The following is a 16,717-nucleotide window of genomic DNA, read 5'->3' on the forward strand; positions in this document are numbered from 1 at the left end:
TTGTATTTTTTAATTCATTTATTTTTAAAATGTATCCCACAATGTCAGCTCAGAAACGCAAGAGAACCATCTTTACGATGCAGGAGAAGGAGATAATCGATGGTGCGAAGAAGGAGTCGAATCAGCCCAACCTAGCCAGGGAGAAAAGCAGGAAATGGGGAGGCGAATTTAAGAGAACCACTGTGAAGGGCATTCTCAGCAAGAAGGATGCAATTAATGTCAGCACTATATTCTTGTGTGGACTGACTTAGCCCAACAGGCAGCGGTGATCTGGTGTCAAGCATAAGTCAAGTGAAAAACTATCTTTAGATTAATTATTGCTCACTCTCTGTCATATAGTCCATTCCATTCCTCTTTTTCCTTTTTGTGATTCCATTGTGCCTGAGTGAAATCAATTTGGACTGAGCTGATGGATTACATGAGAAAATAAAGCCTTTTCGTTTTTTACAATAAAACCATTTTTCTATGTCCGATTATTATTATTATTATTATTATTATTAAAAACCTTCGTTACTGTAATATATTGATACTAGAAATGTTAATTGCCTCAGGTTATACAAGTGTGTTTAACCACGCCACCTAGTGACCATTGTGTAATACAGCGTGACCCGGATGGAGTGGTGTTGTGTGTCCGTTCTGAGTGTTGCAATAAAGAGCTACACATGTGTGAACCCTGGCTCCGCCATCTATTGCTGTTATGGTTATATTAACAGTTATATAAAGTGCAAAGTTATCACAGTGGCGACGAGGATGGGATCCCTTTCAAGACGGTAGGGATTAAAAGTTTCAGAACGAGGAAATTAAGGCGTTACAAGGAGGTAACGTGACTTTGCAAACTAGCATTAGCAAGAGTTGCTAAACTAACGGCGGCACTGCATCATGGCCAGATTCATTGGAAATCTCGGCGAATACAAGGAAGTTCAAGAAGATTTTGAGTCTTACTTGGAAAGGTTTGAGCAATGGATGATCATAAACGAAGTGGAGGAAGGTAAAAAAGCCAATGTTTTCCTTTCTATAATTGGTGCAGAAGCTTACGGACTGTTAAAAAACCTCTGCTTACCAGATAAGCCAAGTAGCCTATCGTATGATGTGCTAAGCGGAAGATTATCATCTCATTACAAACCGAAACCGCTGGTGATCGCGGAGCGATTCAAATTTCAAAAAAGGAATCAGAAAGAAAACGAGTCTGTGTCAGATTATATTGTGGCGTTAAGCAGCTATCCAGCCACTGAGAATTTGGTCTCCATTTAGATGAAGCAATGAGAGACAGATTTGTTTGTGGATTGAGAGTGGAAGCTATTCAGAGAAGATTACTCACGGAGCAAGATCTAACATTTAAAAAAACATGTGAACTGTCGTTATCCATGGAAATGGCATCAAAGAATACGTTGGAGTTCGCCAGCAAAATGAAATAACCTGCCACAGTAAATAAGATTGACCAGAAGAAGACAAGCAAAAGTGCGTGGAAATACCAACCAGCCACCAGCGATTGGAAAAGTAAAACCACAAGTGGAAATTTCAGACCACAGAGAAGAGAAAATCATCAAATCTGTTACAGATGTGGACTTAGCAACCACGCCGCTCATGAATGCAGGTATAAAGTAGAGACATGTCACCAGTGTTCAAAAGTAGGACACAGTGAGGATGTGTAAAACTAAAAATTGGCAAGGACACACACAGTATGTAAAGGAAAATAAAAATGAGACAACAGGAAATGTTGATGATGAACTGTGTGAGTCATATAACTTGAATGCCGTGTATCCCACAAATGCTGTCGGAAATTGGAAGAAGGAAATGACAGTAGAGGTCATATTAGAAGGAACTCCTATAGAGATGCAACTCGACACAGGAGCTGCTGTAACACTTGTTTCTGAAATAGTGTATAAGAAGCATCTCTCTCATCTGCCATTGAAAGTAAGCAAAGTGCAACTGTCAACTTTTTCCGGAGAGAACATTCCTTTGATGGGACAAGTGACGGCCAAGGTAAAATATGGAAACCAGAGTGGTGACTAGTGATCGTAAAAGGTGACAGACCAGCCCTACTTGGCCGTAACTGGCTCAAAAACTTCAAACTGGACTGGGCAAGCATCTTCTCAGTTATACCAGCAAGGGGCTGTAACAACGCAGATGTGGATACAGTGTTGCAGAGACACAAAGCAGTGTTTGCTGAGGAGTTAGGCACTATTCGGGATTTTAAGGCCAACATTACAGTAAAGCCAAATACCAAACCGATCTTCAGGAAGGACAGACCAGTGCTGTATGCATTAAAGAATGCAGTTGAGACTGAGTTAAATTGCCTAGAAAAAGCTGGCATTATCTCAAAGAAAGAACATAGTCACTGGGCCGCGCCCATAGTAGTGGTACCCAAAGCAGACAAGTCAATTCGTATCTGCAGAGACTATAAGGTCACAGTAAATCAAAGTGTGGAAGAGGAGACCTATCCACTACCAAACGTTGAAGACCTTTTTGCCACCCTAGCTGGAGGCACTCTTTTCAGCAAGTTAGACTTGTCACATGCTTACCAACAGCTGGAGTTAGAAAAATACTCAGAAAAGTATTTGACAATAAATACTCACAAAGGACTGTATGTGTATCATAGACTTTCACACGGAGTGTCCAGTGCTCCTTCTATGTTTCAGAATGTGATGGACCAGATCCTCCAAGGCTTGGAGCACGTGACCTGTTTTTTAGACGACATTTTGGTCACAGGAAAAACAAGAGCTGAACACCTGAGGAATCTGGAGGAGGTACTGAGCCGCCTGGAGAGCTACGGGGTAAGAGTGAAAAGAGCAAAATGTGAGTTCATGCAGGAGAAAGTAGAATACCTGGGGCATCTGATAGATAAGGAGGGACTGCACCCCACTGAGACAAAAGTTGCAGCCATCGTTAATGCACCCCAGCCTACAAACGTCACAGAGCTACGGTCTTTTCTAGGACTATTAAACTATTATGGTCGGTTCATGAAAGACCTGTCGACGGTGCTGCAGCCGCTACATCAACTACTGAAGAAGGAAGTTGATTGGAAATGGACTACTAAATGTGCAGCAGCATTCAAAGATGCAAAAGAACAGTTAGTAAAAAGCTCAGCAGTAGTGCACTATGACACCAAGTAACCCCTGAGATTAGCTTCAGATGCATCCCCTTATGGAATCGGGGCTGTCATGTCTCACATAATGGAAAATGAAGATGAGAAACCGATCGCATTTGCATCGCGTACATTGACAGAGGCAGAAAGCAAATACAGTCAGATAGAGAAAGAGGCTTTGGCCATAATTTTTGGCGTGCCCAAATTTCATAAATATTTATATGGCCGCAAGTTCAGTTTAATAACTGACCACAAGCCCCTTCTTGCTATTTTGGGACCCAAGTCTGAAATTCCCACTTTAGCTGCTCTGCGAATGCAGCGCTGGGCGCTGAGACTGATGGCTTATGACTACAGTATAGAGTACAGAACGTCAGCAGAAAATGCCAACGCAGATGCGTTATCTAGACTGCCGGAGAAGGAAAAGGATAACACAGCGGAGGAAAACAGCATCTTCTATTTCTCAGTAGTGGATGAGCTTCCCGTGCAAGCTACAGAGATCGCACAGAGCACTCTCAAGGACCCAGTCCTATGCAGAGTTCTGGAGCTGACTCGGTTTGGATGGCCAAGTCAAAACAAGGACGAGAGACTGAAACCATACTTTTTCAGGAAAAATGAACTGTCTGTGGAACAAGGTTGCATATTGTGGGGAATTTGAGTTATCATTCCACCAGCACACCAAGAGCAACAACTGCATGATCTTCACCAAGGACACCCTGGAGGATGCAGGATGAAGGCCTTGGCCAGGAGCTACTTGTGGTGGCCGCAGTTGGACAGTGAAATAGAACATACAGTACAACAATGTGAAGCCTCTCAGAGAGTGAGGAAACTACCTGCAGCCGCACCTCTACACTTCTGGAAATGGCCGACTAGAGTTTGGCAGCGAATACATATTGACTTTGCAGAGAAAGACCAACACCACTTTTTAGTAATAGTGGACACTCATTCAAAATAGCTTGAGGTCATCGCCATGGCAACAACCACAGCAGCTAAAATGATTGAGGTGTTGCGGAACATTTTTTCTTCCTACGGGCTTCCTGAGGAGATTGTTTCTGACAACGGACCTCAATTCACTTCGCAGGAGTACAAGACATTCCTGCTGAGCAACGTAATAAAACAAACTTTGGTACCAGCTTACCATCCCACTTCCAATGGAGCTGCAGAGCGAGCAGTTCAGACAGTGAAAGCATCACTGCTGAAACAAGTACTCGAGGAGAAGAAACAAAAGGTCACAATAACTATGCAGCACAGGCTAGCTAACTTCCTGATGGCATACAGGAGTCGCCGCACACTGTTACGGGATGTACACCAGCTGAACTGTTTCTCAAACGTCAAATCAGGACCAGGTTCAGCTTACTGAAACCAGATCTCGCTCGAGTGGTGGAAGCAAAACAACGGAAGCAGAAACACTATCATGATAAAACCGCCTCCAAGCTGAGACATCTGTCTGAGGGAGACTCAGTCCTGATCCAGAATTTCCGTGGAGGAAAGGAGAGGTGGACAAAAGGAACAGTGGAAAACAGACTCGGACCAGTCACCTACCTGGTGTGGAATGGTGTGAGCCGACGCTCGATCCACATTGATCATCTGCTGTACAACCAACCGTCCAGACCAGAGACATTGGAGTTCCCGGATGAGCAGCTGGACATCACAAACAACTACCCTGTGGTGGTTCACGCAGATGTGGGGGGAAAGGCACACCTGGAGCAGTAGGTGGTAGCCCGTACTCACCTGAAGAGACACATGTAACATCTTCACCAGGCTCAGTGGCCTGTGACAAGGCAGTTACACCTTACAACCAAGCAGTCAGTTCCCCAGAGGTGTTAGGGCGCAGGTACCCAGTGAGAGATAGAGCACCTCCGAAGCGACTGAATTTGTGATCGGTTGTGAGGAACGCCGTTCCTAAAATAAGAGTTCCTGTTCATACAAAAATGTGAAAAAGAGTTCCTGAGATTGGAATGTCAAAGACTGAAATATTGAGTCTAATGGTTGTGTTAGCAGTAATAATTTAGTTACAAATTGAGAAGTAAAGTTATAAAAAGTTAATGAGGCAAAGATAATTTTTGAAGTTGAGTGTTAAGTCTTAATAGGAACTTCATAGTTAAAGGGGGAGGAGTGCAATATATTGATACTAGAAATGTTAATTGCCTCAGGTTATACAAGTATGTTTAACCACGCCACCTAGTGACCATTGTGTAATACAGCGTGACCCGGATGGAGTGGTGTTGTGTGTCCGTTCTGAGTGTTGCAATAAAGAGCTACACATGTGTGAACCCTGGCTCCGCCGTCTATTGCTGTTATGGTTATATTAACAGTTATATAAAGTGCAAAGTTATCACAGTTACTATGCCACTTTTGCTCAGTTCTGACGGGTGGCATAGTCATGAGATTTGACTATGGTATGAATCAACCAATTAAACTCACCATAAAAAACTATGCTGGTATTAGTAATGCCCATGTTGTTCTCAGCAACACATGTGTAGTTCCCATAGTCTTCTTCCGAAACATTGAAAAAGATTAGCGTTGACTGTTTGCCTTGATTCTCGATCTTAATCCCATTTATTCCATCAAAAAGCCTAAAAGAAAGACAGGAATCATCAAAATCTTCTCAAACAAAAAAACTGTTTTCTTTGAATGATACGAGGTTAAAGCATACTGACTCATCAAAATGTTTTTCTCTGACTGTCTCTCTGTCTGTGTCTTTGAAGTGGGGATACGTTATACGAAATCACACACAATTCACAGGCATCTGAACCATAAACATTATATGTGTGTAGCAATATTGCTATTACTGGGTGGGTGGCACTAAGTGCACAGTAAATGCGTTAATATACTAAATCCTGCATTAATTTCTATCAATAAAATCTCCTAAATTGAAATAGACAATTATTGTCCATTCCTGTAAAATGCACCAATATTAGCAATATTGGGGGGTATGGTCAATGTTCAGTGTGAAGGAAAAATGGATGATTCCTAACAAGTCAATTTAATGTGACCTTTCTTGTACTTAATTTCCAAATGTTTTACTACTTTTTGCACAGTTATCTTAAAATGAGCTTTGCAATTATTTTAAACTGAGATGGATGACAAAAGTCACATGGGGGTGGGCAAGTCTGGACCAGGTTGGAAAAAAATACTATGTGCTTGAAACTCTACACCAGGGGTGGCCAAGTCCGGTCCCCGAGAGCCCCTATCTAGTCTGTTTTCCATATCTCCCCCCTCTACCACACCTGAATCAAATGATCATCTCATCAGCAAGATGCCCAGAAGCTTCATAGCCATCCTGATTATTTGATTCAGGTGTGTTAGTGGAGGGAGACATGGAAAACAGCCTGGATAGGGGCTCTCGAGGACCGGACATGGCCACCCGTGGTGTACAGTTTCAAGCACATAGTATTTTTTTCCAACCTGGTAGAGGAAAATGCAATTTGATTTCATCTAGGATGGATGATGTAGAAAACTTGCCTGTGATCTTCTTTGTACCATTCAAAATGTGCTTGAGGTACAGCCAATGCTTCACATTGAAGAACTCCTTTTTGTCCAACTGCAGTGCCAGTTCCCCTTGCTTTAGAAATTAAGGGAGCATCTAAAATTATATTTTTTTAAAATTCTGATTAGATAAAAAATGAAAATATTTTGATTAAACTGTGTTTATTGTATACAGTAAAGACATTTTCATGAACCATACAAGATAATCTTTTTTTGTCAGATTTTTAGTTTTCGGCGTTTTCAAAGAACATCATTTATTTATTTTCATTTATACTGCTGTAAAAATGCTTAAGAACGAATGTTGTGTTACAATGTAGATACACAGTTCAGAAGCATTTAGAAATACACAAGTAATGTTTTCTGTGTGTAAAGGAAAGGATAGGAGTGGAAGGATTTTTTTTTCACCTTGAAAAGAAAAAAGTATGCACTAAAGACAGGACAAAGAATAATAATTCTGGCAGTACTATTTGTGCATGGTTGAGTGGCAGGAACTTGAACAAAGATATTTCTTGTGTAAGTATTTGTTCATTAAAAACCAATAACCTTATCTATAAATCTCATTATATAATTGCACATGAAATGCTATCATCCACAAAGCTTTTTGTATTGATTCACCATTTTTTATGAAACGACAACAGAAAACAATTATAGGATGAATTGAATTCTTACAATGGACTGCAACCTGCACCGTCCTAACATCAGGGGGTGAGATATCATTGGAAGCAATGCATTCATAAGATCCAGAATGATCTTTGGTGATGGCAGCTATTTTCAGGTGCTCTCCTTCTGTTACAAATGTATGTGTGCCTGCAAAAAGAAGGGGGTGGACATTGCATAAGACAAATAACTTTTACCACTGACCTTGATGGTACTCGGTCGTTTGGTCGCCGGTCTTTTGGTCCCCGGTCTTTTGGTCGCCCGGAAGGTTATTGATAATTACCATTTAAATTGTTGCTCAAATTTCCTAAATACAAACTGTGAATTATTATTTAGTTATACTTAATTCCCTATTAATTATTAGGCTAAAGAAAAGCTCCAAATTTCCCGTACTTTTATCGTGTTTTGTTGGAGAACTTGTTAAGACCCTGACAGACTTCCCTTCCTAAGGGGACAACTCATGTACATACAAACTCTTATACACTCACACGTCCGCTCAGTGAAACTGCTCAGGGCCTCTGTTGGCTTTTATTGATGCGTAGACCGTGTTGTTTTACCTTGTTTTGTCGCCGGTCTTTTGGTCGCCCGTTGTTTGGGTCCGGGCGACCAAAAGACCGCGACCAAAAGACCACGACCAAAAGTCCGGCGACCAAAAGACGACGACCAAAAGGCCTTGACCAAAAGTCCGGCGACCAAAAGACGACGACCAAAAGACCAGCGACCAAACGACCGCACACGGACCTTGATATGGTTTATGACAATCACTATCATAGCAACTAAAGCAAGAATAATTAAGTATCTCCAAAATGCTCAGGGCCCCTGCCTCTCCTCCCTGAGTCCTTTCTGTGATGGGTCCAACTTCAGACGGGTGGGGTGATGACAAGTGCAAGCAATCACAAGCCAAGCCACTATTTTATGCCAGCTGGACCGCTGCCTCATCACCAGTTGTCTCCTACCTCCGAGAAGTTGGTCCCCATCACACACAACTATATATACAAATTATGTTAATCTGCTGTGCCACATGCAGTACTTTTCCTCATTTAGGCCATCAACGGTGACACCTTTGTTCTCCGTTGTTCCACATATCAGGGGGATATCCACACGTCATTCTTCAAATATACTCTATTATTGTCCTCCGCCATTAAAAATTCATAAGTGCCTCAAATTTAGATGTTTAGATTGAGTGAAATAGAATAGATTAGAGTAAAATGTTTATACATCTCTGAAAGCGGAGAGCCAATACAGGCCACCAGCATTATCCGCCTGTCCTCTTCCTTGGTAGGAGCAGGGGTTTTCTTCATGGAAAAGGAGGACAGGGGGCTGAGACCCTCCACCGACTACAAGGCACTGAACAGAATCAACATTAAATAAAAATATCCCCTCCCGCACCTTGACTCGAAGTTTGAGCCATATTTTAGTTTGCGTCTGCATAAACCCCACTGAGAAATGTGAGTCACATCCCCGCGGACACCTTCCTATCATAGGCAACGGGGAAATACGTATGGACCCATGGACCCAGCCATGGTCACAGCAGTCCAGGATTTGCTTCGTTCCACGGACCAAAAGCAGCTACAGTACTTCCTGGGCTTTGCCAATTTCTAGCATCTGTTCATCCAAAGTTACAGTAAAATTGCAGAAAACCCTTTTGCCCTCACCTCCAGGAGGGCACAGGTTGTCTGGTAACAGTAGTTCAGGTTTCCGACTATGAAGGCCGACACCCGTGAGTTCGTCCTCGTGTGCTCAGTCTGCGCTCGCAGCAAGACAACTACGGACTGCTACATGTGGTGCCCATCCCGAGTCGTCCTTGGTCGCTGATCACCGTGGATTTTGTCACCAGCCCCCTTAGATCCAAAGGAAAGAGTGCTATCCTCACAACGGTCGATAGGTTCTCCCCGGAAGCTCAATCATTCCTCTCCATGAACTTACTATAGTCAGTGAGACTACCGACCTTCTCACCCAGCACGTCTCCCATCTACACAGCATCCCGGCAGATCTTGTTTCGGACCGAGGTCGCCAAATTCAGTTCCCCAGCTCCCTGGTCTGAACGTGTGTTGTGTTGTTTTGCAATGGTGGCCCACAATGTCTCTTTTACAGTCCCCAATTTAAATGTCTCATTCCTATATGGTTCAAACAAACACAATTTACAAAGGCAACAACAGTAGAAAATTATGATCCGTCTCTTTTTTCCTACTTTCAAGGCCATTGGTGTAGTTAGCAGTATTTTGTAAGGACCCTCCCTCATTTTGGATCGAGCCAGTGTTTCTTTATGCTGCAGATGAGTACCCAGTCTCTGGTTCCTATTGAGGAGCACAGTCTGCCCCTGGTAGTTCTCCAGGGAGAGAGTTTAATTTATTTAATAAAGGGACAATAAATATAAATGAACATATACATGTAAATATAGAAAATTAGAGCCAAAGGCTAATTTCCATCATTAGTCCCTTGTGCAGGTTAATGTTAAAAATGCAAGATAAAATCAATAAGGCAAGAGTAGGGGGAGGGGAAGAAAAAAACAGGGCAAAAGAATAGAAAGCAGCATAGAAACAATGATACATACAAAGTAGTACAGGTCCAGGCAGTGTTGTGATCACAATGTTGTTCATCCAGCAGCCAAGCTTTAAGATGATTGGAAACGAGGTCCAGAGACGGGGGTTCACACCTCATCTCATTTTCTGAACCGCTTTATCCTCATTAGGGTTGCGGGGGGTGTTGGAGCCCGTGTGCGGTCGATTGGTCGCCGGTCTTTTGGTCGCCGGTCTTTTGGTCGCCAGTCTTTTGGTCGCGGTCTTTTGGTCGCCGGTCTTTTGGTCGCCGGTCTTTTGGTCGCCGGTCTTTTGGTCGCGGTCTTTTGGTCGCCTTTGGTCGCCCGGTCTTTTGGTCGCCGGTCTTTTTGGTCGCGGTTTGGTCGCCCAAATGATCGGCTGCTGCCATCTACTGTCAATTTATTAAAGAGAAGACAAAGCAAATTCACAGATGGTGTTTTATTGAAGCAGTAAAACTTACAAATTCTAGAAACCTTCATTCACTCTGGGAAAAATAAGAGCACTCATTTAACACATCGGCTGCTGCCATCGACTGTCATAGGCGTCCAATGAACCTTCATTCTCTCTGGGAGAACTTGCAATGTTGAAATACTTTAGATGGTCATTTTTATCAAACAAATAAAAGTCTTAGTATACTTTTAGCCCGGAATTTTGACATTAAAATAAAAGGCAATAAGTAAAAATAATTTATTAAAAAGAAGACAAAGCAAATTCACAGATGGTGTTTTTATTGAAGCAGTAAAACTTACAAATTCTGGCAGTAAAACTTGCAAATTCTGTACACAAATTACAAATACAAACTTACAAATTATGTACAAAGGGAATTCACAGATGGGAGTTTTTATTACAAATTGTATGCAATGGCTTGCAGGTACTTTACATTGTTCGCGAATCGATCCGGGTTTCTGTAGTCCTCCGAGTTCATTGTACGCCTATGACAGTCGATGGCAGCAGCCGATGTGTTAAATGAATGCTCTTATTTCTCCCAGAGAATGAAGGTTGCTAGAATTTGTAAGTTTTACTGCTTCAATAAAAACACCATCTGTGACTTTGCTTTGGCCATGCAGAAAGTGATTAACACTGCCCAGAGGATCGTCGGCTGCTCTCTGCCCTCACTGGAAGACATTGCCAGCCCTCGTTACCTCAGCAGAGCCAGGAACATCATAGGGGACCCATACCACCCTGGTCACAATCTGTTCCAGCTGCTGCCCTCTGGCAGACGCTATAGGTCCCACAAAGTATGGACAAATAGGCTTAAGGACAGTTTTTTCCCCACATCCATCAGAACTCTAAATTTGCAGTAACACAACACACATTCCCTTCTGAGGTAATATCAAAAGATGTTTGGGTGGTGATCTGCCTCCTACTAGCTGACTGAAGGTAAGTGAAAGACAGTGAGAGGTAAGTGACCTGCTCGGGGGGTTACGTGAGGTATCCATAACAGCAGAGTGCCAAATTACGAGTCCGTAACTATCACTGATTTAGGTATTTTGCCGAGTAAACGCACCTTATGGAGAAGCACTACCAATTTCTTCATGCGCAGTTTCTGGGTGTGATGACAAGTAGGCTTTTGTTGTTGATGATGACGACAGGGCCTATGTCCGATTATTATTATTATTATTAAATTGACAGTAGATGGGAGCAGCCGATCATTTGGGCGACCAAACCGCGACCAAAAGACCGGCGACCAAAAAGACCGGCGACCAAAAGACGGGGCGACCAAAACACCGCATACCCTGGAGCCTATCCCAGTCGGAGGAAACCAACGCAGACCTGGGGAGAACATGCAAACTCCACACAGAATGACATGACCTGGATTTGAACCCAGGACCCCAGAGCTGTGAGGCCGATGCACTAACCACTCGCTCCACCGGGTCGCCCTTGGGAGATCACACACATGATTATTGGCTTTGTAAAGAGAGCCTGACCACAACATCTCAGAACCTTTTTTTACCATACCGGTGAGGGTATAAAACATGGACAATACTAGTTACTATCAGGTGAAAGAGAAAGGTAGTCTATAAAATGATAAAAACGGCGCCAATGTCCTGTACTAGTACTCAAACTCCGAAGTGTGTGTACTTAGAGAATGAGTTGTCATTGCACAGGAGATTTTAGAGGCAACCGTTTATAGAACCAGAGGCAAGAATCTTCTGCCAAGTGTGATAGAAGGATTACTACAGAAGGAAAGTAATTGGCACCCGGTTCTGGGAAAGTCAGTTTAGACCAGCGGTCTCAAACCGGTCCTCAAAGGGCCGCAGGGGGTGCAGGTTTTCATTTAAACCAAACAAGCTGACACCTTAAAAGTGTGTGTACTTAGAGAATGAGCAAGTTTAATCAATTGATTGCAGCCAGGTGCTACTTATTTTAGAACGGCCTTGGTTAAACTGTCGACACCGGATCGGTTGAAACATAGACCAGGACCCACTGCGGCTCTTTGGGGAATCGGTTTGAGACCTCTGGTTTAGACACTCTGAAGTGTAAGACGCTGACTCTAAAAAATGGATAAATCAAATACCATGTTGATTAGGACCACCAAAAACAAAAAGAGCTATGTAGAGATTGGAAGTTGTAGATGCCCATCAAAAATAGATTCTAAAAATAGATCTCTATTGATGGTTGACTAACTGTGACTTTGCTGGCCAGCTTAATATCCACACACACAAAAAATCCATCTGCAGTTTAAAGTAACTTCAACATGAAAGACATAAAAAGAAAATGGATAAGGGTGGTTATGAAAACACAAAATTTGGGGTGATAATACCAAAAAAGAATAACTTTTTCAGTTGTATTGGGTGGTTACTGTCCTGTGTCTTCATGTTTTTCGTTTGTCTGTCTCCCTGTACTCTCAAGGATGTGAAGATTGATGAAGGATTTTATCATGCTTAAGTGTGTGCATTTGATTGTAAAGTTTGGAAAATTACTGAGCGAGTAGGTCAAATGTATGACCAAAAAGCATGTTGGGACTGTGTAGTGTGTCTAAGCAGGGGATTCGTTGGTGTTTAGTGCAAGGGATTATTTTAAGGTGTCTTGATATTCGTTGAGTAGTTATTGAATTGAATGCTTGTATTGTCATTATACAAGTATAATGAGATTTAAAGCTTCACAACGAAGTACAGAAATAACAACAACAAACAAAGAGATTAATAATAAATGATCAATGAATATTAATAATAAATTGATAATTGATGAATATGTAATAAATACATAACAACATAAATAAGTGGGGAAGTGCACAAATAACAACAACAAAGAAAGGAACAGTAAAATAATCAATCAATAAATAAATAAAATAAACAAATCAATAAATAATAAATAAATAAATCAATAAATAATAATAAATAATAAAAAATCAATAAATAAGTAAAAAATAAATATTTAGTCAACATAATGAATAAGTAGTAGTCAACATAGATAAGTAATCAACATGCATAAGTGGTCACATAAATAAGAAGGTACAAAAGTGACTAAAGTGGTTAGTAGCCTATGGAGTTTTAGCGCAGGCAGCCTATGGAGTTTTAGTGCAGCATAAGTCTTGATTAGCTTCTCCTAGGTGCAGGAATGGAGTTGAGTATGGTGACGGCTCTTGGGAAGAAACTGTCCTTGAGTCTTTTTGTCTTGGCTTTTATGGTCCTGTAGCGCCTGGCAGAGGATGTTTCCTTGTGTTCCCTGTCTACGTTATTGCATGAGTTTCACCTGCTGTGTCTTTTCTGGCTCTCGTTCCCCTGTGTAACACAGAGGTTTGTTATTGTCATCAACTCCTGTCTGTGTGAGTATTTTCTGTCCTTGGTTATTTGGCTTTTTGCTTGGTGTGCATCTTTGTTCTTCCCCTTTGAGTCTGTCTTTTTGTTAATTTTTTCCCAGTTTTAACATTGTAAGGTTTTTTCTGTTGTGTTTTTAAGTTTGTGCACCAGCACTCCCTTTTCGTTCCTCCTCCTGGGTTCGGCTCCGCCTAGGAGGCGAACATAACATAATACCAATATACCAGTGACGGGCCCAGCGGCAATGTTCCCTCTAAGCTGCGCAACTCCACAATTGCGCACTGGTCGCATACTCTCAGCGCACAAGAAAATCTACCCTGCGCAGTGTAGGCACTACAAACAACTTTTATTTCGGTACGATTTTGCTGTGTAATTCAGTGAGTGACAGGTGTCCAGTCAATCCTAGGATACAATGCAATTATATTACGCTGCCAATCACGGCATGTACAGTGCGACAGAGTTAAGTGACGCTAATGCTAACACTGCTAAATGAATTTGATACGTCGACTGTCCAAACCAAAGTAAAAGAGAACAGCGCTTCTTTTAAGTTGGAACGGCTGTCCGAGTGCAAATATCAGAACATGTGGTGAAACTGGGTGAGGAATGTTCTTTTTCAAGTGAGAAGGGTCTGCTCTGCAAAACATGAAGCGAAACTAAAGTTGTAAGCGAGTCTTCCAATGGAAAAAGATGTGCTAATTGGAAGCTTGACCACCTCAAGCGACACATTCAGCAGAAAAGTCAGTTCAATTAGAATGAGAAGTGAGAAGGACAGGAGTGAAAAATAATGTAAAATTTTAGTCAGATTTGTGCATATTGTAGTACAGGGGTGGCCAAGTCCGGTCCTCGAGTGCCCCTATACAGTCTCTTTACCATATCTCCCTCCTCTACCACACCTGAATCAAATGATCAACTCATCAACAAGGTGTCCAGAAGCTTGATAACGATCCAGATTATTTGATTCAGGTGTGTTGGTGGAGGGAGATATGGAAAATAGACTAGATAGGGGCTCTCGAGGACGGGACTTGACCACTCCTGTTCTAGTGACATTTATTAAGATGTTTTATGTATGGATATTAACCATTGAATTTTATTATAACTAGATCATTTATGGGTCGTAAAAATGCACATGATGGCAGTTGTGATACTGGAGTGTGGCCATAGCAAGCACTTCTGATGTTGCTCACACTGATCCTCTGTGTGCTCAGGGAGGTTGTCTGTATGTCCAGACACATTCTTCCAGCCTGCCACACCTCGCTGTGATGCTGGGGAGGACGGCGTTCGGGCCGCTGTACAGGCCACGCAATTTGGTCAGAGGCAGCGGCGTGCGCTGGGGCAGGGCAGGAGGAGATTGTCGATGGCCGAGCTTCCACCACCCGCCTACCCGTCTCAGACTCCTGGCCATTGACGGCCGAAGATTTTTTTTTTCCTTTAATGTTGGGAAAGTGGTGGCATACTCCTCCCCCAGACGCTGAATCCGGCGTTCGGGCCACCGGCCGGCCACACCGTTCGCCCAGAGGCAGCGATCCTGACGGTGACAACTCTGAAAGCGGGGATCCTGACGGTGGTAGCTCTGAAGGCCAGGGGCTTGACGGCGGTGGGAATGAAGGCACGGACCCTGATGGCTTGAGCCCTGATAGCTTGGGCCCTGGCCGTGGCGGCTCTGAAGGCGAGGGCCCTGACGACGGCAGCTCTGAAGGCTCGGGCCCAGATGGCGGCGGCTCTAAAGGCAGCTTCTCGGTTGAGGCACACTACAGCCCTTCGTACTACCTCGTCGAGGTGGCCTGCAACATCAACGTCGTTCCTCCAGAGACTGTCCAGGGCGAGGCACCTGGCCGCTTCCTCGCGGGCCGCCTGGATGACCACCGGACGGGCCAATCCGCTGTTTCCTCGCAGATCGGCCAGGCCAGACCAACGGACCGGTCAGCCCGCTACTTCCTCGCAGGCCGGCCGGGACGACCGCCTGACGGGCCAGCCCACGGCTTCCTTGTGGGCCGGCCGGGACGACCGCCGGATGGGCCGGCCCGCCGCTTCCTCGCAGGCCGGCCAGGACGACCGCCTGACTAAGGGATTTTTTTGGGGACATCCAGCTTTTTTTTTACTGTGGACGGTGTGCTTGCTCTCCTCCGGGCCCCTTGCAGCCCTTTGTTTTCTTGAACACTAGTTTCAATTGGGAAATCTAGGATCCGTCCCTTAAGGGGGGGTATTGTCATGTTTTGTTGGGTTTTTGGTGGTTGGATGTTTCCTTGTGTGCCCTGTCTACGTGATTGCATGAGTTTCACCTGCTTTATCTTTTCTAGCTGTCCTTCCCTTGTGTGACCCTGGTGTCTATTTTTATCATCAACCCCTGCCTGTGTATTTAAACCCTGTGTTTGTGAGCATCTCCCTGTGAGTATTTTTTGTCTTTGCTTATGTCACTTTTTCATCGGTGTGCGTCTTCGTCATTCCTCGTTGAGTTGGTTTCTTTGTTAATATTTTCCCAGTTTTAAGTTTGTAAGTTTTTTTTGTGATTTCTTTTCATTAAACTTCAAGTTGTGGACTAGCACTCCCTTTTCGTTCCCTATTTCCTGCTCCTGAGTTACGCTCGACTCTGCAGCCAGCCAGGGCGAACATAACAATGTTATACTTTTTTAACAAATAAAAAACTGAAAAGTGGTTCATACAATATTATTCTCCCCCTTTACTTTCAGTACAACAAACTCACTCCAGAATTTCAGGGAGGATCTCTAAATTATTCAATGATGACTAATGACGAGAAATACAATCATCTGTGTGTAAACATGTCTCCTTCTGAATGCACTGTGTTCTGCAAAGAGCATCATGAAGACCAAGGAACACACCAGGGGAGTCCGAGAAACTGTTGTGGAGGAGTTTAAAACCCGTTTTGGATACAAAAAAGATTCCCCAAGCTTTAAACATCTCAAGGAGCACAATCACATTAAAAATGGGAGGAATATCCGACCACTTGTTTAACCATCTTACCTTGCATGTTTTTTGGGACGTGGAAGGTAACTGGAGTACCCGGAGAAAACCCCCGTAAGCCGGGGAGAACATGCAAACTCTGCACAGTGAGGACCGACCTGGAATCGAACCCTCGACCCCAGACCTGAGAGGCCCTCTTGCTAATCACTCGCCTACCCCCCTCAACATAATAACAGCTAGAATTCAAAAGCCTGCAATGCAGTAATTGC

The 16,717-nt window shown here is 43.3% G+C and overlaps 1 protein-coding gene across 7 annotated transcripts in view; it reads right to left on the bottom strand.

Moving 5' to 3' along the window:
* opcml (opioid binding protein/cell adhesion molecule-like) overlaps window positions 1–16,717 on the bottom strand; it is a 141,483-nt gene that overhangs the window by 75,103 nt on the left and 49,663 nt on the right. For 6 of the 7 annotated variants that reach the window (XR_013298039.1, XR_013298038.1, XR_013298036.1 and 3 more), the window contains exons 4-6: window positions 7,241–7,378; window positions 6,548–6,668; window positions 5,507–5,658 (exon numbers count right to left, since the gene is read on the bottom strand). Coding sequence is in view for 4 of the 7 variants with exons in the window: in XM_077591754.1 (XP_077447880.1) it covers window positions 5,507–5,658; window positions 6,548–6,668; window positions 7,241–7,378 (411 nt within the window). In the remaining 3 variants the exon portion in view is untranslated. Of the gene's footprint in view, window positions 4,814–5,506; window positions 5,659–6,547; window positions 6,669–7,240; window positions 7,379–16,717 lie in introns of all 7 variants that reach the window. The other variant, XM_077591755.1, reaches the window with a different exon arrangement.

The sequence above is a fragment of the Stigmatopora argus genome, chromosome 22, assembly GCF_051989625.1.
Source record: "Stigmatopora argus isolate UIUO_Sarg chromosome 22, RoL_Sarg_1.0, whole genome shotgun sequence".
NCBI classification, from domain to species: Eukaryota; Metazoa; Chordata; class Actinopteri; order Syngnathiformes; family Syngnathidae; genus Stigmatopora; species Stigmatopora argus.